The sequence below is a fragment of the Argiope bruennichi genome, chromosome 3 (assembly GCF_947563725.1).
Source record: "Argiope bruennichi chromosome 3, qqArgBrue1.1, whole genome shotgun sequence".
Taxonomy (NCBI): Eukaryota; Metazoa; Arthropoda; class Arachnida; order Araneae; family Araneidae; genus Argiope; species Argiope bruennichi.
In genome coordinates, this window is record NC_079153.1 from 111,806,933 (window position 1) to 111,829,742 (window position 22,810).

At 27.3% G+C, this 22,810-nt stretch overlaps 1 protein-coding gene across 4 annotated transcripts; it reads right to left on the reverse strand.

Annotated features, from left to right (window-relative positions):
• Positions 1 to 573: 573 nt before the first annotated feature.
• Positions 574 to 20,621, reverse strand: LOC129963965 (histone deacetylase complex subunit SAP18-like). Of its 4 annotated transcripts, none has more exons than XM_056078598.1 (4): positions 20,500 to 20,621; positions 7,507 to 7,566; positions 4,259 to 4,365; positions 574 to 957 (listed from the first exon to the last, which is right to left on the reverse strand). In XM_056078598.1, exons 1-4 carry the CDS (start codon positions 20,545 to 20,547, stop codon positions 672 to 674), a joined length of 501 nt encoding a protein of 166 aa, XP_055934573.1. In that variant the 5' UTR covers positions 20,548 to 20,621; the 3' UTR covers positions 574 to 671. The 4 variants fall into 4 exon arrangements, with proteins under 4 accessions (XP_055934573.1, XP_055934576.1, XP_055934574.1 ...); XM_056078601.1 differs by lacking the exon at positions 20,500 to 20,621 and adding an exon at positions 19,837 to 19,855; XM_056078599.1 differs by lacking the exon at positions 20,500 to 20,621 and adding an exon at positions 7,673 to 7,772.
• Positions 20,622 to 22,810: the final 2,189 nt, after the last annotated feature.

Below are 22,810 nucleotides of genomic sequence, written 5' to 3' on the forward strand. Positions count from 1 at the left end.
CAATTAGATATCAAGCCAATATCTATTTAGTGCAATTCTAAAATAACAGGCAGATGTTAAAGGCTGACTGAGGGGATAAAAATAAATATTCAAATTTATTTAATATTCCCACATTGTCACCATTCAATCAATTGCAATCTAGATACCCAAGATTATTATATCTGTCAGGAAAGACTCCCATTAATAAACCGGTTGGTAAAACAACCGAATAAGGCATTTTTCTAAATTTAACTCTTATATAAAATACAAATCATTCAGCTCAGTATTTGCATAATAAGGAATCAAGCCTAAATTCATAACAGAAATAATGATTTACAATAATGTTTTTGAATTCTAAATACATTTTTCACTTAAAAAGTCTGTTTTTCCCCCTTCCCCAGAGTTCTTAATGTGGTCATGAAAATGTAGCAAATACTGTAAAGCTCCCCAGCATAACTTTATTACAGATACATTATAATGAATTAGAAAATATCAATAATACCCTATTTAGTAGCTGATTTATTATTATTTGATGACCATAATATTGGTACACTTGAATCTTCAAGTATACAGCATGATATTAGAATTAAAAAAAAAAAAAAAGATGATGATTTATTAACAAAGCATATATGTACATTTTCCAAAATCAGAAAACAAGCAAATTGAGTTAAAAGGTCAAAATATACTACTATTTAGTATGCATTTTGCCTTCCTCGGCGACTTTCATGCCCTCTGTAAGTAGGAGGGGTAATGGCAATGTCTAAATAATCTCCAATTTGAAATCTGCATGATGCTAATGTTTTGTTATCATCAGGAAACTTTTCTCCAGAGCATGTTCTTCCAATTTCTCTCATTCTATATCCAGGACCTCTTGCCTCTGGAAAGACTAGAGCAAAATCAAAGAAAGTTCCTTTACGCCGAGCATCTGGGTTGACTTCTTTCACTAAATTAGTCAATTCTTTTAAGGTAGCATCCAACCTGAATTTTGAAGAGATTTTATAAAAAGAAAACAAACCTGTATATTAAAATTGACAAATACAAGGAAAAAAATGTATGATTCTATCATTTCTATTAAAGAAAATTTTATAGTTAATTCTTTCAATGGTAAGAAAAATAAAATATTTATAAGAATGTTTGATAAGTTACATAATATAATTATTTCAACAAGAAAATGATGTTGCTTTCTAATCTTATTTTCATTAATAGAAAGCTGATTATTGAAAAATGTGCCAAACTTATTTAATAATCACTTTTCCTTTAAATATTATGCTTAATAAACAATGTTACAAAAAAAAAAAAAAAAAAAAAAAAAAGGAAAAAGAAAATGAAATTTACTTTTACATAAACAGTTTTCACCATTTTTGAAATGTGTATTTACTGAAATTTGCTGCGCCACTAAGTTATTATTCAAATCATATAAAATTGCTGTAAACTGGACCTCTATACCAGATCAAGAATTTGTTGATACTCTTAATATAATTAAAATTATTTGCATTAAATTTAAAAATTGGGAATATATGGGAATTAAGTTCAGGAATGACAAAATTAAATAAGTTTATAAATAAAATATAGAAGGTAGATTTAAGATATTATTTACATTTAAAAAATAACAATTTTCAATCCTTTATGACTTTTGATTATGAATACATTTATACAATTGATATTGAAATAAATTATATACAATTTGATAAAATAAAGAACTTTTAGTTTAAAAAAATTCCTATTTCTTTTTTAATGAAAATCTTAGTGTTTGTCTATGGACATAAAATAAGAGCTCAAAAGCATGAAAAGAAATTGAAATTAAATCAAATAATCTTTATGAAAAGCTTCAATAAAAAAGTATGTATTTAATTATGAGGAATAATAATTGCAATTTCTTTACTGAAATAAAGTAGAGCAAACATAAAACTGAAGAAGGGGGAAGGGAGGGTGGAATTAATACAGAGTTTCAAAGATTTGCATGTGTGTATGAACCTAAGCTGCATCAGGGACTGAAAAGCTAATAGCTACAGAATTGAAACGCCTTTTTGAATTAGGAAAAAATTAAGAGACAAAAACAAATATATATGATGCAATTTCTTGGGCACATACAGCACTGATTTTATAAACGAGGGGAAATTCCCATACAGAATGTATTAACATTAGATTGAAATGCAGACATTTATAATTCTAACTATTAACATTCCTAATATAGATAGTTATATTAATTGTTCTTTTTCTCCAAAACTTTAAATGGAATGCACTATTTAAAATACACTTGGTATAGTATTTTTTTGTTCATTATTAATGACAAATAAATAAATAAAAAGATAAAAATTACAAAAAAAAAAAAAAATTGTACATAATACATACATTAATTAAATAAATATATTTGTACATTTGTTACATAAATAACATTTCTGTAATCTGTGTAAATTTCAATCAGTGAAATTTCATTTAAGTACAATTATAAAATAACTATAACAGAAATATAAAAGGTAACAAAAGAAAACACAGAAGCAAAAAATATATAAATTTATAAAGTGCTATATAATAATTGGCAATAAAATTAAACATGAGATGTATGGCATCAGTATAAGCCACAAATAGAAAGATAAATAAGGATGTGAAAGAACTCAGAATTTTCATAAAATCTCACATTAGAAATTCTATTATCTATATTAAATTATCACTTGATAAACATTCATTCAAATTTTATGGATATCCTCCAAACAAAATTTAGATGATTAGAGAAGTATATCAAGTGGACCTTTGCGCAAAATGCAGTCTCTGAATTAATCAAAAAATCAATCCAGAGTCTTAAAACTAATTTCATTACCCCCCCCCCCAAAAAAAAAGGTTAAATTGCAATCTTTGGTAGAAAATTTTGTAACAAAAAATTAAGACTAATGAAGGAGAGAAAAAAAACATTTATATATTTGAGAAAATGTGAAGATCAAAGGAGTGTACTGTTATCATCAATATTTTATGAATTAAAATCAGTGTTTAAAAATAAAAACTTTTGGCAGAGATTATGTTTAATAAGAACATATGATGAAGGTGTATCAATATAAAACATTCAATATTTACACAAAATAAGAAAAAAAAATTCACTTGTAAATAATAAGATATCTTAAGACATATAAATTCAAATAATACTAATAATAAACAGAATATACACTAAATCAATCAAATTTTCATCCTTCAGGATTTAACATTATAATTCTGATTCCAAATACACCATAAACAAATAATGATATTCATGTATAACAATTGAAAAATATCAAATAGGTATATTAGCTTAATTTATAAATCTATTATACATCTAGCACAAGGAAAGTGAATATCAACTGGATCAACAAGAAAATAAAAAATTAGACGGCATGCAAACTTATATTCTTCATGTCAAGGTAAAGTCATGTAAATTTATTACATTTAGGAAGTGCATCAAAATAATGAATGGAAAAAATTTAAATTTTCTAAATTAATCATGATAACAAAGCTACATATAAGAGATTCAATTAAAGTTAAACATAATCCAAAATGCCACATGAATTGTTAAACATGACAACCAGCTTATACAACTCAAGTTATATCAAACACATAAAAAATTAATATACTTTTTTTATCCTTTTTTCTGTGCTCAAAATGTTGATCTATGAGCTAAATGTTTTTTATATAGAAAAATATTTAAATTATACACAAAAACGCTATATAATTTTGCTAAAATGAATATGAACAGTTGTTTTATTCAAATAAATTACTAGACATTCATTTTAATTTAGTTTAAATTTATTCTTTCATGTTAATTATTTGTTAGTAAATAACAAGAAACATTTTCTATCAAATTTACTTAAAATACAGCCAGTAACTATGCTATAAAATAACATATTAAGATTAGCACAAATGTTATAAACAGGAAAGGACCAGTGTCATAAAAAATAATGGAATAGCAATAAATTAATATACAAAAAAATTAATATTCAATGATTTATGGTCAGATTAAAAATAATTTATTAAGCATATATATTTTGCATAATAATGCTACGATAAATAACATTAGGGGTCAATTTTGATTCCTTAATTTGATGTCTTATTTCTCATTTAGAATGATGTCTCCCAATAAATACCCAATTCCACAGAATAAAAATCTATGAAACAAATGTAAGAAGACATTTTGAAATAGATTTCTTCAAATATAAGATGGAAATTTCAATAGATAATATTTTAAATATAATACTATATATTGAGAGATATTAGTATTTTTGAAAAATTCAAATTAATTTTCAATTCAACTTACCAAGTGTAAATCTGAAGCTCATTGGGTGGAACATTTCCTCTTACAAATTCACTAAGTGAATGATGTCTTCCATTATTTAAGAAAACTCTAAGTAAAAGAGGACAAGTCTGAAAATAGTATGAAAAATTATTGAAAAACAAATTTTAAAAAATACATTAATTGTTAATGAAAGTAATCCAATGAGAATAATTAATAATATAAAACATATTACTTTTCCAAATAGGTTACTAGGAGAATCGACAAAATATGTAAAACTGCACCAAGAATAACATGCAATATTTCACCATCTTAACTACTTTGTAAGTAGCAATTTCGACATTACAAAAATAATTTTCACTACAATATTTCGAAGATAATTATTTATTTAATGCATTTTCCTATTTAAAATTATTTTTCTAATAATATTTTTACTCTATTATTGCCATTTGCAGTCTACATAAAATTGTAGATGCAATTATATAGTTATAACATTATAATTTATAGATGTTACACTACCTCTTTTATATCTATCCATCCCCATTAAAGCTATTAAAAATATTTAAAATCATTAAATAAAAAATTAATATAGAACATTAAATGTTCACATAATCTTAATAATGTGCTGAAAAAATAATCCCACCGGTATATGTTGTTTCAAATTTTGAATCCTTTGTCTTTCCATTTTCTGCCCTGCTTAATGTAACATTTGATTTCCCTTTATTTGTTAATTTTCAAGAATTGTCTTCATTCGAGGTTAACAAATGAACTTGCTTCAATTAGTTAACGGAACATCAATATCTGTTCCTTTAGTAATACTTAACATTTTTGATAATTACAGAAAAAAGTCCTTCATAAGAGGCTTAACATTTTTTTATTCTGAAATATATATGAACAGGGACTTAATATTTATTTCTGTTCTTATTTAGTCTTTTAGTTGGTTTAAATTTTTCCATTTGTTTTTGGAATTTGCTAATAAAAATATGCGGTTTTAATTTAATTCTTGAAAGAATTCTCCTTTTAGCTTTAGTGATTTAACATAAACCATTCCTACAATGGAGTAGTTGGTATTATCACATAGTGATATACATATACAAAGGCATATAAATAAAATTTCACTTTATTTGATTGAATAATAAACTCTAATACCTGCTTTTAGTGTTTTGTGTTGTCTTTCAATTTTTCCATTACTTTGTGTTTGATAAGAATTTGTTTGCATTTTAACTCCACAAACAATACCAAAACTATTGAAAAGTTCTGATCAGAATTGATTTCTATTGCCTCTTTATTAATAGAAATAGGGATATAATGCAGAATTTTTTCCATCTCTATTGTTTTTAACAACTAGGTTAGAAATATCAATTGTTGACAAGGTTTTCATTTTTCTAATAGATTGCTTCATTTCATTATGTCAATTTCAATGTCTGAAAAGGTATTTAATTTGTTCATTTTTATTTTCCTTAAAGTCATTTAATAAACACTTTTACCCATGAATATTCATTTTCTGCCTTATTTGCTATTATAATTAGATTGAAAATATAGACTCCCAAATAGAATTTATATATTTAGGTTCCATTTGTGAAACAATGTAACTAAACTTGATATCATTAGTTATACCATTAATTTTAAATTATGCTACTATCCGATCAAATCAAATTTCTGGCTTACCTATAAAAAAAAGAATTTTAACACTGACTTTCATAGTTTCCAAAGAACTAGAACCTTCTAACTGGTTTTATGACTCCTTGATATTTTACATAACATGTACAGTTATCATATAAAGGTCAACTAAAAGGATGTTGAGGTTGCTACATCACAAAACTTTTTTTTTTTTTTCCTGTTTAAAAATAACTTTTCACTATTATATTTTGAACAAAATATTTATTTAAAAAAATATCTTGCTTTTTAAACATCACAATATTTTTATTCTATTGTTGTTAACTACAGTTTAAATAAAGTTGTCGAAACAAAAATTATATATAATGTATAAAAATTACATATGTTTCACACTGCATTTTAAGCTACTAGAAAAGATTTCTAAAAACAAAACTGAATGCATGTAGAACAGTAAACTGAAAAATCTGAAGTGATAACAGAAGAAGCAGAGCTTTTCTACAACTTTAAAAATAAATGATTCTCTAGTAGAAGATAAGATAGTTTATAAATTCAAAAATTCCATTTTTTTCCCCCACCACATTTATATACTGAACATCTTAAAAATTAAAAAGTGAAATGGAAAAAATTCTTAACATTTAAGATCTTGAATAATTGGAGCATCAATAATTAAAAACTTTTGTTTCTCCAGATGATAAAAAAAAAGTGCAAAACAATATCTTATAATGAGTAAAAATACCAGATTCTCCACCAGTAAATCTTTTAATTTGAAATCATTTACATTACAAAGATATTAGTAATTCTTTTTTTTTTCACATATATTCCAAGTTGTGTTTTAATTATTATTATTATTTTTACTATGTGTATTTCAAGTAAATTCCTATATTAAGCTGATCCATTGTTCTACTTTAGGGAGGACAGTCCTTTTTTAGATTCTGTCCTTCCGCAAAAAATTTCCTCTTAACTGTCCTTTTCGATAATTTTAAACTAATCTGCTGACCTCTGTATTCAGAGATGCCGTGGCAAACTGTTACACCTCATGCGACAGCACAGTTCGGAAAGACGCGATTATGAAATGCAAGTGCAGGGCATATAACTTCACATGCCTCATATCTCTGCATACTTCACTTTGTTTACTTTATCTCTATACTATACTTTGTGTTTACTTCTAATAGAAATATGAAATTATATGATCCAGAACCGTAGTTCTTAGCTTTTGCCGGTGGAGGATATTATATTTCCTTATTTTATTACATTTCCCATATTTGATTTATTTATATATTATATGCAAATTGGTACAGATTATGAAATGGTAAATATATATACATGTATAATAGAATATCCGTTTCATCAAAATGTAGCAGAATCAAAAAAGAAATATTCAGATTTTTACAAAATGCACTTTGAAGAATGGTTCAATTCAAATTCATTTGCAAATTAGACAAAGTTAAACAAGAATAACAGTGCTTATATATAGATAATTTATATATATATTAAAGGTTTTTTTTATAAAAGGTTTTTACTACATTTTGTTGATTAATTAGTTTAAGTTACTTTATGGATAAAATTACTTCCATTATATATTCATTAAAACTTTCTCAAATCATACTTAAACCATACTTTCATTTATTATGCATTTCGCAGAGATTATAACTTACTTTTTCACGATCAATAGAAACCGCTTCAGTTTTCTCTTCTACAACAGATTCCATCGTTTTCTAGGGTAGAAAAAAATCCATATAATATTGCGGGAAAACTGACAAGGATGTAAAATAAAAGTATATTATATCCAATATTTAATTCAAAATAAAAAAAGAAAATTACTTTATGAAATAAATACTTTTTCTTATAAAAAAGTTCTATCCAAATCGCTAAGGGAGAAAACGCCGAATCTTGTTTATTGTTGCTTGTATGGTTATCAGTTAACGTTTCGCCGCGCTAAATTATCAAAATTCGCAAAATTCACATTTAAATTGGAAATATTGCTTCAAAAGTCTCTATATTTTTTTAAATGATAAATGAATGAAAAATGCTAAATTTTGATTTTTTTTTTTTTTATGCATTCTACCTGACTAAAAAATAAAGTCACGTGAAAATGAATGCATATTATAATAGAAAAACTGGCAATTCGGTATTTCGATAACAGTTTCGTTTTAATTTTGTTTCCTGTGAGATTGTGCTTGTAATTTTTGTAGTTATTTTTTTAAAGTAGATATCGTTGAATTACCAAAGATATATCGTCATTTGGAGCTAGTTCCAACATAATTAATAAGCATGCCCTGAAATAATCTTTATATATCGTTAAATGATGTTCATAGCAAAAGTAATTTTATGAAATCACTCAAATATTGTTTGAGTTGTAACTTATTTTAGTCTGTCTTAAATTTATTTTCATAAAAAATGTTTAAAATTGACGATTGCTTCAAATCATCTGATATTTTCAATGAGATACTTTTGAAACGGTTTGAAGAAAAATTTAACCCTGAAATCAATTCTCGTTTATGGATGATTCCTGGTCACATAATTTTTACAACGGAAAATACAAAAGTTCACACTTGTGATGCAAGACCTTACGATTTCAGTTCATCTCCCAGCGAAGCTGAAACTGATGAACTTTTGGTAACATCCTCCACAGTGCTGGATATATTCTTTGACTCTGAAAATACATCTACTCGTATGTTTGTTGTGCTCACAAATGGTGATGTTCAAATCTTTGAATATCGAACTTTGTTATTTGAATGGGCTAGAATTGGTTATTTTAATGTGAATATAGTTTCACCCAACAGTAATAATAATCATGTATTGGTTACTCAAACTATGATATCACAGCATCAAAACATGATATATTGGTCTCAAAGAACAGGTTCTACGGATGCATGCTTTGATTTACACAAGCGAGAAATTCCTTTAAATGGAGTGAGAGAGATTACACAAAGTGCTATTGGTGTTCCACAAAAATTATTAAAAAACTGTCCTGCATTTGATCTAGTTGAAATCAGAGATAATATTTGTGTCATTCCCCATCTGCCAAATTCTGTGAATTTATATATTATAATTTCTGCTCGTTTGCATATTTGGTTATTTCACATTGATGGGAAATTGCTATGGAGAGGTATTATTGGGGATGGTCCTGTAGATTTTATATCTTTGTGTACAAAATCAATTGGTTTATGGAATCAAAGTGGGAATATAAAAGTGTGCAAACTGTTAGATCCTGTAAAAAATTTTGCTTATATTTTAAACAACAACATATTAATGTCAATATCGCCAAATGGTGAAATACGTAATAAGATTGATTTAGAAATTGCATTGGAAGAAGTACAAGATTGTTTTATTATGCAAAATATCATCTGTCTATTTAAAGATAATAAGTATTTACAGATACACAATATTGATGATGGTCAATTGGTGCAGTATTTTGATTTAGAAGAATATTCACCAATTAATGGTATATGGTATAATTCTTCTTGTATCCCAAGTATTGGGTTTTATTCAAAACATAGATTATATAAGTTGAGTTATAAATCTGTAAAATCTTTACTTATGTCAGATCCGCCTTGCAATTTACATTCTCTAAATTTATTGAAAAAGCAAGAACATTTTCATGTGTTTTCTCTCTTAAGGGATGTTGTGCATCATAAATTTGAATCTTGCGATATTCCTGCTTTAAAATCAATGCCAAAAGTGTTGCAAAGCGAAGCACTTCTTTTAGCTGTGCAGCAGTCATGTAGAGAGAATGAATTCAAGTCGAATGATTTCCCTATAAAAAACATAAACAAGGTCATTTCTGAAAATGGGCATGAATTTCCACGAACTAAATTAAATGAGATGTTGATTCCTTTTGTTGAATGTTATCAGAAATTAGAAAAGTGTAGAAAAACTCACTAAATCATGGCAATCAGTGCTTCTCTGTTAATTTATCATCTATTGTTATAAAGAATAAATGTTGGATACTATTCCATTAGCTAGTCCTTAGACAAAAACTTGCCAAACCTCAAATCTTAGTAACAATTTAGAAATCTTAATATCAATATTCAGTTTGCCATACTTGTGGTATATTAATAAAAAAACTGAAAAGTATTAATAACATTCAAGCCTGGATATTAATTAAGACAGTGCCACTGGAATGGTTAGTAATTTAAGTAGTTTAAAATTTGCTTTGATTCTAATATAGAAACAATTAAAGAAAGTATAAATGAGTCAATTACAATTATTATTCTATAAAGCTGGTACAAAAGGTGGAAAAAATCACTGATTTTTTTTATGTAAAGTTGATTTCTTTGGCACCGTAGTGTAAATTTTGTTTTCTAACAAAAAAAGGGCTGAAAGATAACAAATTTTTTTATGTTTTATATGAATAATTCTGGAAATTTCAAAATCAAATTAAAGATTTTATGTGTAGAGATATATATTTACAATTTAAAAAAGAGGGGCTAATATGTTTATCAAAGATTTCTATTTTTATTTATTTAAAGTTTTAAAACTAAATATCAGAAAATCCAAATTAAATAAATTAATTTTAAATTTATGATTATTAATTTTAATAGCACCAGCTTTGAAAATGGTGATAGCTATTACTAGAGATAATGTAATAAAATGAGATTACTATGATGTTTTGTGTTCTAAATATGTAATACATGGAATAAAATATCAAAATAAATCTAATTGCTTTATATTGTTCCTTATTGCATCAATCATTTTTTTAAATTTTTTATGTTTATCAAAACTTTTAAAACTAAATATCAGAAAATCCAAATTAAATAAATTAATTTTAAATTTATTATTATTAATTTTAATAGCACCAGCTTTGAAAATGGTGATAGCTATTACTAGAGATAATGTAATAAAATGAGATTACTATGATGTTTTGTGTTCTAAATATGTAATACATGGAATAAAATATCAAAATAAATCTAATTGCTTTATATTGTTCCTTATTGCATCAATCATTTTTTTTTTTTTATTTTTTTTTTTTCTCTTCTTGGAACATGTCCAAGATTTATTTTTATTCACTTATTTCTAAATTACATATTATTTCTTTATCTTATAAATCTTTAAAAAAAATTAGCTATATCATTTATACTTATTCTTAATTTTTTTCCCCATTTGTGACCCCCATTTCAACCAAAATATCCTTGGATCTCCATCAATAAATAAAGAATATTCTTGCAACTTCAGCAATATACATAAGTAGAAAGTTAGATGTAATAGTTAACTCATAATAAAAAAAATATTAATTTCATTTGTAAAATTTTAATGAAATATGGCAGATTAAGAATTTTTTTTCCAAACTAATATTTAAAAATCTGCAAAAGTAATCATTCTTCTGTAAAATATCATTTGAATTCGTTTAAGAAAGCTTTAACTATATACATTAATATCCGGATTCTGAAAATACCTCAAAAGATTTCAATATAAAATTTTTTTTTTAAATATATATATATGTGTAAAACAGTGAATTAAATGAGAATTCAGTGGTTTAATCAACAGTTATTAAAAATAAATATATTGACAAAATAAAATTATTAAATATTATTTTTATTAATCTTTATTTTATTAATCCCTAATGTTTAAATAATTAATTTTTAAACTCTTTGTAAAGAAGATTGTTTTCTTTATTGGCAGAATGTAAAAAAGGAATTTTATTATCATGCGAGAACATGATATTGTTTTCGTTATGGGTTTGGAATAATTGACAAAATCGCGTAAGCAATGAATAAAGCATAAATGGCAATATTCATTTTCATCTGCTTTTACCAGTATTGTATTATTATTATGTATGCTTCTTTGAAAGCAAATACGATTTTAAAAAGTAGACCTGCTTTTACTATTGCTTTAATATTTATTACGTATGCTTTTTTTTTTTTTTTATAGCAGATGCGTTTTTAAAAGGTTTAAGTAGAATTATGACATCATAGCTGTTATTTCATCTCAAAATCGGTCGAGCTCCAAAACTTTGTTTGCCAGCTAGAAAAAATGAAAGTGAAAAGAAATTATATAATAGAGAGAGACAGACAGATAGAGAAGTGTCGTGATTGTTTCAAACCAGTTTAAACTGCTTAATGACTTAAATTAATTAAGACAAATAACGACTTAAAAAATAATAATGTTCTCACATAATAACTTGAAATTTGCGATCGTAGATTTCAATTTTTCTTTTTCAAATTTAATTTTAACTACTTGATTAACATGTATAAGATTGCATTAATACATTTAAATTTAGTATTTCATAATTAATTTTAATGTTTTAATATTTTTTTTACTTTTTATTTTCATAAATTCCTATGAAAATTAGATATGTGCAGTTTTTTCCTAAATTTTAAAGAAAATCGGAATGAATAAAATCACTTATATATTGATACATGTCTTGTAGATATTGCTAAATATTATAATTAAAATCTCCTCACATCATATAAAATTAAAATTTATTTAAATAAATTTTTATTTTATTCTTTTTAAGTAAATATTTTAATTCAATATTAAACTATTTATTTCAATATTCAAGTATTTCAATTTAATTCAATATTTTTTATTAATCTAATTATTCAATCAATTTTATTATCGTATTAGAGAATTCAAATGATAATTTTATAACCAATAGTGCTTCAACATATAGTTTATACTTTAAATTATTGAGTTTGTTTGATAATTAACATAAACATTAATCTTTAAATGCTATTTAACTTTACTTAATGATTAAAAAAATCTTATAAAAAGAGAATAATTTGAAAAAATAGATAAAAATGAAATTTTAAAATGAATATAAATATACTCAGTGGAAAATTTGACTTACATGTCCTACAAGGAACACTGTAAATTTTATCAAAACCTTAGAGTTAAAAAATAGTCCAAATTACATTTAGAATAAACTTTGATTGTTTTGTCTTAATATTAAATTAATCAATTGCAAAATATCTATAAAATTTAAGGACTGAAAGAATTTTTATTTACTTATTTGCATTATAAAAAAAAATTAAAAATTGGCTTTTATCATCAAAAATTTGTTATACTATATAAATTTGAAAATATTTTAAAACTTTACCAAAAATATAAAAAACAAAATGATGTTATGAATGAAGAACTTGTAATTTTATTATATAAATAGATAATATTTATGCTCTCTATTTACAAAGCCCTGAAAAATTTACGTGCATATATGCGCTTATGACACAGATGAACCAATGCAAATTCATATTTTTAAGTATTTTGAAATACTAGTAGTCTCAAGCGACCAGCTATTCGCTGAAGGTATTGGTTATAATTTTTTTCCAATTAAATCATTTTAACACAACTTCGTGATTCAAACAAACTATTAAAGTAAAAGGTAAACAAACTATTTTGTTTTACCTTCGTGTCAAACTATTAAAGTTTGTTATTTTAATAGTTTGACATCTATTCATTGTACAAGTGAACTTTTCTAATGGAAACCAATTTCATGACACCATTACATACGGTTCATCTCTAAATTTATTTATATCGTAACTTCACTTTTTTATTTGTCCAGTAAACTACATAGATAAACAGAATCCTACTTTAACTTTCATCAATAAAACGTTTTCATTCACAATAATGGAAATATTGTTGTGAAATATTTTTAAAAACTATGTTTAAAAATTAATTAAATTTATATTAAAAAACTTTACGGCAATTAAATTGGCATCATTAAAAATAATTTTTTGGACGTTAAAACGGCGTAAAAGTAATTTTTGTGCGGGAATATTTTCGGAAGCTATAGCGAAAAAAAAATCAATATGTAGTTTATTTTTTAATTAATTAAAATTGTAATTGAAATTTCAAAAAAAAAAAAAAAGTACACATTGACACTGTCTAAAGTATATATGGGCCGAATGGTCTGACATGTAAAGCACCAAAAGATACACACATACATTCATTTTTATTATAAGTAGAGCCAATAATCCTCCATAAATTAGTTTAGGTTAATTTAATTTAGTTTTACTATCATCCTGTTTGGAAGAAACGCAAGAGCTATTTTGGGATATTTCTCTTAGTTCTGAATTATTAATTACAAGCTTTAATTAACTATGGCCAGGCATCCGGTTCCAAACATTCGTTTCGCGCGCCGAAGAGAGAATGTTTTACTTTTAATATACGGATTTCAGATTTAACGTACATCCAATGAATACTGAATGAACTTAAATCTAGAATATTTCGAAGTTGAGACCTTACAACCATGGCTCTTCGGAAGGGGAGTTGAAAGACGGGGGGGGGGGCTAAATACAACATATTTGTGACGGATTGACAGCTTACCTTCAACTTTGGACAGACGAATGCATTAGCTAAGAGGTAGAAAAGTTTAAAATGGAGAGCGAATTGCAATGCATTAATAGGGTAGTAAATAAATACGATTGTATTAAACTCGGTGCATTTTTTTTCTCCTCCTCATTATCGATATATTGCCCATCGTGTGTTACAAAGAATTAAATGCAACTTTATCCGGCAATCTTTGGTTCATATATTTATCTTCTAACCTATCAGATTTGTCTGTGATCAGTTCGTACACCACACCTCCAGCTCCTATTGAAACTACACAGGTACTCAAACATTGTTATTATCCTATCCTATTTTTCTTATATAAACCTCATACGACCAAAAATTTGCTGAAAGAGAGAGAGGTTCCATGTTATCTAATTACAAGATTGTATGTAAATAAAAAAAGATATTCAGAACTGTCTTATCCACTAGGTTATAGATAAAGATATTAATCTAAGGATGTCTAAAAATTTAATTTTGAACTAATTCCATATGTAAGCTTGATGGTAAGGTCATGTCTTCGGTTGTGTAGGACAAGGTTCGAAATCCACTGAAGAAACATGTAAGTCGGTTTGGTGGACACTAAATCCATCAGAGCTAATTGTTTTTCTATTGGCGTGGCGCGGATTCTTGGAGAAAAGGATGTCGGTTCAGGTGTCAACCTCGTTATCTTACGACGGCTTAAAAGTACATGATCCGTCCCAGAGTAATTCTAGTTTTGCTTCGAAAAGAGAGTAATTTGTAATTTGCTAAATCAAAGCAAATCAAATCCATACAGTATGACATATTAAAAAAGATAGATCAAACCAAAACTATTGATGAATTTTCTATAAATAAAAGTCATAATAAATTTATGAATTAAAATGAGCATACTATATCAAACAAATAAGTGATTGATTGTAAAAATGTTAAATGTAATGAAGTATTTAAATACATATAAAGCTTATTATTGTTGCATTCGTATGTTTTCTAAATATGCATGATCATTTTATTTGAATAATATCTTTGTATTATAAATATAAATTTATATTTTTGTGTAAATTAAAAAAATAATTTTTAAAATGTTAATAAATTACAAATTATTCTTTGTGCGTATGCTTTATTACTATAATTTTGATATTAAATATATTGTTATTTCTTCACTTCTGACATTAAATTTGTTAAGCATTTACTACTTCCGTTTGGGATTCTTTTTGATTTAAAGGTCGGTCGAAGCAGAAATAAACAGTTTTGTAATAGAAAACAACGACGACATTTATTATCGCAAAGGACACGAGCACACTGAAGACGATATATACAGAGACGAATCCACAGGCAACATGTAGCACACTACAACCAAAAGTAAACCGCAAGTCGTAATCGGTAGTAATAACAGCCACAGCACACAAAGCGGCCAGACAGAATTTAGCAGGAGAGAGAATCTTCGTAGCTTCTTTCTACGGTCTCTCCAAATGGCTGCAATTCTCCACTGTCTCCAGTTACCGACACATTACTACACGACTAGCTACTCCTCACAGGACTCCATGCTGCTTCCACAATAAAGGCCAGGACTCGGCACATATCTCAGTTCAGCAATCGCTTGGGTACCACACAACGCTGGACTATTCCACCGTTGCTTCGTTATCCTCTCGACTACTCGTTTCACACTTCTAATTCCGGTTATTGCAGCTTGAGACTGTCGGCTTTTTATAGTTGCTGGGAGGCCGGCCGAAAATCTTCTCGGCCAATTAAGCGTATCTCGATTCCTATTGGATCTTAAAAATTCTCGAAGTTTCCAGTAATATCTATTTTGTCCCCAAATGGTTGCCAAGCTGTAAGATCAGTGACGCGGCACCCGATCAGCACACAAAGGGCTCGCCGTAAAAGGGTATTTCTTACGATGACACTATTAATGCTGGGGAGCAAAATTACAGGTTTGTAATAATATTGTATCATAACGTTAAAGATCGAGAAGAAAGTTTTGTATTAAATAAATATATAAAATACAATATAAGTCCTTTTTTTTTAATAAATTTTTTTTTCATATTTATCATGTATGTGATCAGGGATGGCTTGCAAAACTCTATTTTGAAAAGGCACGGATTGGCAAATTTCTGAGGAATTGATCAGAAAGCAATTTTTTTTATATTGTTATTTTATCGTTGTTTTCGTTGAGTCGAAAGCTCTCAAATTCCTAGTTACGGTTCTGATTAAATTATTCCAGCCAGTGCACTCAAAAGGCATTGAACCAACACCTCCTAGGTATCTAAGTGGTGTTGAATAAACACTTATTATACCGATTAATAGAAAATTTTGGAAGAAATGGAGGTGTGAAACTCCAAAAAAATCATTCTGCCGGTGGAAGTGGAATTAAGATTTGTATGGAAAATTTTTAGTCCTATTTAATAACTAGACATTCTCTCCATACATCTAATTTCTAACTGCATGTTGTCATACCCATTTCCCCAGCAAGATACACAACGGATTCTAAAATTGATGTGTATTGTTCGTTTCAATACCATCATTAAGGTACTACTTTTCGACGATTCTCCATCATTAAGGGGTGCAATAGGGAAGGATGAGCAATTTCCGGAATTCTTCATTCTTTGATCTTAATTTCTGTATCACATTAGATACTTTTCCATTCAGTTTTTTTTTTCTTTCTTTCTAATATGCATATGAGTGTCTTGTTGTTCCTGATCATACTATTTTATTTTAACTAAAAATTGCGCATTGATTTTCTTATATGCTTAGTTCAAATGGCAAAAAGAGCTTTCAGGAATGGCACGAAGAATATTTTATAAAGTATCATTTAATGCAACCGGGATTATTTATCGTTATTAATCTCAAAATGTTATAAAAATTCAATAACAAATAATATAGTTTTTTAGCATAAAAGTTATTATTATTTTGTAAAAATGTGAATTGCTATAATTTAGGAAAAGAATTCTTCCATTTATTCATTATAATTTAATATTTAGGACGTTTACAGTAAATGAAAATTTCGTGTTTTATTGTGAATTAGTACTTTTTTCCGACAATGTTACAAGCTATCGGCAGTTTTTACTCTTTTCATGTCCGCTAATAATCCGAGTTCATTTTATTGTTAAATTTGACTTGGAGTCTTAAGGAGTGGCCACTGAACTATCTCCTGTAGTGACGATAGTTGTGGAATTTAGCCCGTAGCTTTTGATGCTTATTGTGAAACGTAAACCTGTCTTCCTTTTTTTCACCTTTCACTCTTCTTTTGATTAAATAAACGCATCCTGACACATGTAAAGTGAAAAAAAAAAAAAAAAAAAAAAAAAAAAATCGTGTAACGAACAGTATGATGTTTGGATTCCGGAGCTTTGAGATTTGCATTATGGTATGTTTAGGATTACTTAATTTGTCGATCTAATTTTTAAAATGGATTTTGCTTTATAATGGATATGTATTCGAATTTATTCAAACTGTGATAAAGAACGTCAATAATTTTAAAAACGTTATCCTTATTAGGACTGATCTATACCTGATTGGAATAATTATTTCCATCTGAACCTTATGCTTACGGATCCGGCAATAGAGAGACCTCGGTGGCCTGGTGGTAAGGTCTCGGCTTCGGAACCGGAGGGTTTCAGGTTCGAGACGAGATTTCACCGAAGAATCATCGTGTAAGAGGCTCTAGTGCACGTTAAACGTCCTCCCGCTGGTGTGGCGTGATGTGGAGAACGGCATGCCAACTCAGGTGTCGTCCTCGTCATCTGACCGAGGTTCAAAATTAGGAGGTCCGTCCCAAAATGTTGTTTTATAACGGGATGTTTATATAACTAAACCTGCATTAGAGTGCTACTGAATATCTTTTCAGTTCAGTAGCCTTACTTAGTAAGACTAGATTAATTAGGACAAATGCGCTACGCGTATTTTTGAAGGGTGCAAAACTGAATCCAAAATTTAAGATCCATTTTTCTTACATTGCAGCATATACAAATTAAAAAATTGGGATTTCTTCTAATAATAACGATGAATATATATGTGTCCTTGTTGGCGCTTTTCTGAACAGTCTGTTTGACCAACAGGTACCAAATTTGGACACAAAAATAGCTTGAAAGGTAAAAATGCGCACACTGGAGCGACGTTTTGATATTTTAATTTGAATTGGAATAAAAAGCGAAATCAATTTTTTTTTTACCATATCTTCCATAAATATTAAAGTACAAAATTTAATTTTATAACATCTCAAAATTAAAAAATATATATATTTTTCAAATGATATCGATTTAATAATCGTGCAATTCTTCCTAAATTTTGGCAACTTTTTAAGTATAGATTTTTTTCCCGACTTTTTACCAATAGTTTCACATTGTTAACGCGAAATTCAAATCATTTTCATTGTTTCAAAAAATATCGCAAACTTTGATTTTCATCCCATTGTTGTAAACCATGAAATAGAATACTGCTTAATTAATATTTGTGCAGTGTATATGAGAAATAAGACAGTGAATTTATAGTATGCGAAAATTAGAATACAGATGAACCATATAATTACGTTTCCATTAGCGCTAAAATTAAATCTAAGCAATATCCTTAGCGAACCAGATGGTTGCTAAAGGTGGCTAGTCCTCACTAAATTTAACCTCGAGTCTGGCGATTCTCCACGTTTTAGACCTCTTTTAGTTAGAAATTATATATATTATCTTTGTATTAAAATTCTAATTTTCTTCTTCTTCAAATTATATTATTGGCACTATAAAAGAATTATTAATACGATCACCTTCACTCTCTTACAAAGTAAAATTAGACAACGAATTATATAAATACACCAGAAAATCGACATAACACTCCCACCATCCCCTCCCCCAATTCCAAATTTTTAAAATGTTGATAATTTTTTTTAAAAATTGGGCCACATTTCTCTTAAAATCGCTTCTGATTTTTCATACACGAAGAATGAGATTGTTTTCTGCCCTCCCCCCCTTTATTTTGCATTGGCTGACATATTTGCATGTAAACAGCTCATCAAACTTTGTATTAAATTAATACACTTTTGTTGAATATATTTTGTTTAAACATATTTAAATTGAATAGGATTCAAATATTTTATTATTCCAGTTTGTCACAATATTTTCTGATAAAAGCGGATACCGATTAAATTAAAATTAATGAAAAAAAAATATCTAGCTTTGAATATTGAGAACGGCAAAGAAGACCCCTATAATTTGCATTCTCTCTGGGCACTTATATAGCTTAATTCGGTCCCGATTTCTTTAAAATTGTTTTCAAAACCAGCACAATTGATCTTTACGAAACGTATAGTTTCTTACACTTTAATAAAACGTGGCAGCCTTCTTCCGCATAAATCTGAAAAATTTGAGTTTTTTTTTTTTTTTTTTTTTTTCCCGCCAGAGTACCTCACAAATATTTTACGCCGAGTATCAATTTTAGACTTTTTTTTAAAAAAGAAAAAATGAAATTTAAATTTTTAACAGAACTACAATTTTAGTAATAAATTATATTCCAAATCTTATTTATCTACGCCGTTGGGTAGCAAAGCGAATGTACAAATTAACAGACGGTTAATCCGTTGACGGATTTGTGCAAAATTTGATACATATCGACATTTTATGTATTAAATTGTGCATCACATTTCATCTATTTAGCTGTTTATGCTTTATAGTTATTGTAATCACTTGGACAAACTTCTTAATCGTTCACAATCTTATCAAAAAATTTACTAACTTGGAATAAAAAACACATACCAGATTTCAGCGGTCTAGCTCGAAGCGTGTATTTTTGAGTTACTGTAGTCATAGACATAGATCCAAAAACGTCTTTTGGACTCGAGCATATCTGAAACATGAAGAGTTAAAGTATCCGGGTCGGAAATTTGGACGATTATAATAATTTCTCTTTGTATATCTCGTATACGAGGATGTAAAAAATAAAATGAAATATCCAGAATAATCGAAAAGTTATACTTAATCTATAAAAATAAACTACGTATAATTATTTCTGATTTCGTTCGGAAAAAAACTGATATTTTTTTCGAATTTATCCATAGTCCAATAGAAATTTGTCAATGGTCACATGTTATTAGTAGCTTTTGTGTAAAAACACACTACAGAAGTCAAAATGTATCCTAATTAGTTGTTACTCATTCATAAATTTTTGTCGTTTTGTTAAGACATTCGTAATGATACTAAATAAATGCAAATCAAAAAAGATTTATAATTAATATGATAAAAATAAATGAAGAAGGAAAAGGTTCGATATTAATAACAGATCCCTTGACAGCCTTTTTTAAATTGAATTTTATTATTGTTTGACTAGAATTGTTTTTTCTTTGTCGGAAACAAAATTTAAATAAATAACACTATCTATTAGAAATTTTAGAAGAAATAATCTAATAAAATACAACTTACTTTGGTAGAGACTTTTTTGGCCGGAGGCATTTTTGGAGACCGATGCATAAAAAAATCTACTAACTTATGAAATCAGTAAATGTAAAAAAGATTCAACTAGCGCTAGACTGGAGTTTGCACAAATTTTTCTAAACATTCCACGAAAATAAACAGTTCTACATGAATATAAGATTACCAATCCACTTCAGTTCCAGAAGATTATAAAAGTTAAACAATTACATATGTGCGAATCAATGAGATTCCCGTTTTGGAACGTGACTATGAAGTTGTTGCTATTGGTGTTTCTCTAGAACTATGATATAAAAATTCAAGGAAGGGAGAGGAGACAATACCGAAGTGCGGAAAGTATTAATTTTTTTGTTTCTTTTTTAAATTAGTTATTCCAGGTTACGAAATAAAAGTTAAACGAATAAACATTAGCAAAAATTGATGACGCATCTATTCTATCAGAAACTTTCAAGGATTAGAAATGGAAATAAGGTATTGGAAAAAGATGCAATGAAATATGATGTCAGAGTTCGAAGTCCATCGTAGTAATATTTCTATGGATCGAGATATGGTGAGAATTTAAAAGTTCTGTCATTTTACCATTATTAAAAGTATATCTTATCCTAATAACTGACTGCATTAATAAGAGTGAATATTAATCTAATAAATCACAATGCAAAAATAGTTTGCTTTTTCAGTTGAAGCTTGCAAATTTATTTATTGAAGATTTTAATATATAAAAAAATACAATCCAAAAAAAGAGGGGGGGGGGGAATTAAAACAGCAAGAAAACTATGATCCAAAAAAAAAAAAAAAATGGATATTATTTCCTCATTATAATAAATAATCCATAATATTCTTTCCATCTTTTATTTGCTTTAATTTATACATTTTCTGATGATTATTTGCTATTTTAGCTTCTTCCATTTTTTTAAAGTTATATATTATTTTATTTACTGAAGTAGCTGTTATGCCCAGTAGGAAAAATTTATTTTTTCTTCCCTTATGTTCACAATTAATATGCTTTGTATTAACTATTGTTTTTATTTCTATTTGAATTTATATTTAACTTGCACAGTAAATTTCCAACTATTTAGGCAAGCCAAGGTTCTACAAATCAACATTTAATAAACACCACATCTATCGCAATTTTTCTGATTTTATGAGGGCAAAAAAATGAATATCTTACAAGTAATAATGAATATGATGGATTTTATAGTATACCACATCAGGAATGAACACAACCATATATAATATACTAATAAGGGAAATTGGTGTGGGGGGATGCTATATTCATTACTGATATCAAAAGTGTATTTTTTCCCCCTTGTAAAGATGAGTTAACTAAGTAGTGTTAGTTGGTAAGCAATGAAATACTCCCTTCCCATCTTAATAAAGAATACCCTTTTCACACTAACACCTGCTGTATATTATATTTTCTGATCTCCTATTATAGGCTAGTAGGAGATCATAATGTTTGCATAACTCATGCAGAGATAAACGTTTACTGCATATTATATAGATCATTTTAAAATTTTATTGCGAAAAAGTACAAGATTGAAAATATTGTATGAAATTCTAATCCAATTCTATGAAATATTACATAGTGTACATTATAAAGTATGAATATATACTTTTTTAAAGCAAAATATAGGCTTGATTTCAACAAAAATGAATTTGATTTATTTTACGGTTTGTGATTATACAAATGTAAAAAACTAAATCTATGATCATAGGGAAAGAAAAAAAAAGGACAATTATCAAGTTTTTTTTTTTTTTTTTTGAATTTTAAAACCTTTTTGAATTTTATTATAGATAATTATACTTATAAAATCAAGTCTACTGCGTGCACACACACACACAAACATATATATATATATATATTAGACGTACAAAATTAAATTATTTGAACTTCAAGTCCTAAACATCATAACATGATCATATTCACTTCTTATTGATTCACTTATTGTCTTTATTTGATATGGTATAATGAATTGTTTCATAAAACTTATTTTTAATAAAAGTACTAATAACATGTACACAAAAACGCATTTAATATTGCCAATCTGTGTATAAACCATTGCTTCCCAACTGGTATCTATTACAGCCCTAGGGAGATCCAGTAGTCCATATAAAAAGTAGAAAAACAGGTAAATATACTATAATAGTGCATAAAAATACACTTTTTAACATCCCAATTCTCAAAAATTTTCTAAAATCGGAATTTCCCTTTGCTTGGGAGATTTCATTCTGGGATCATCCCCCCCCCCTCCCCCCGTCCTATCAGAGGGGATCCACACATGATTCAATTTTTTGCTTAGGG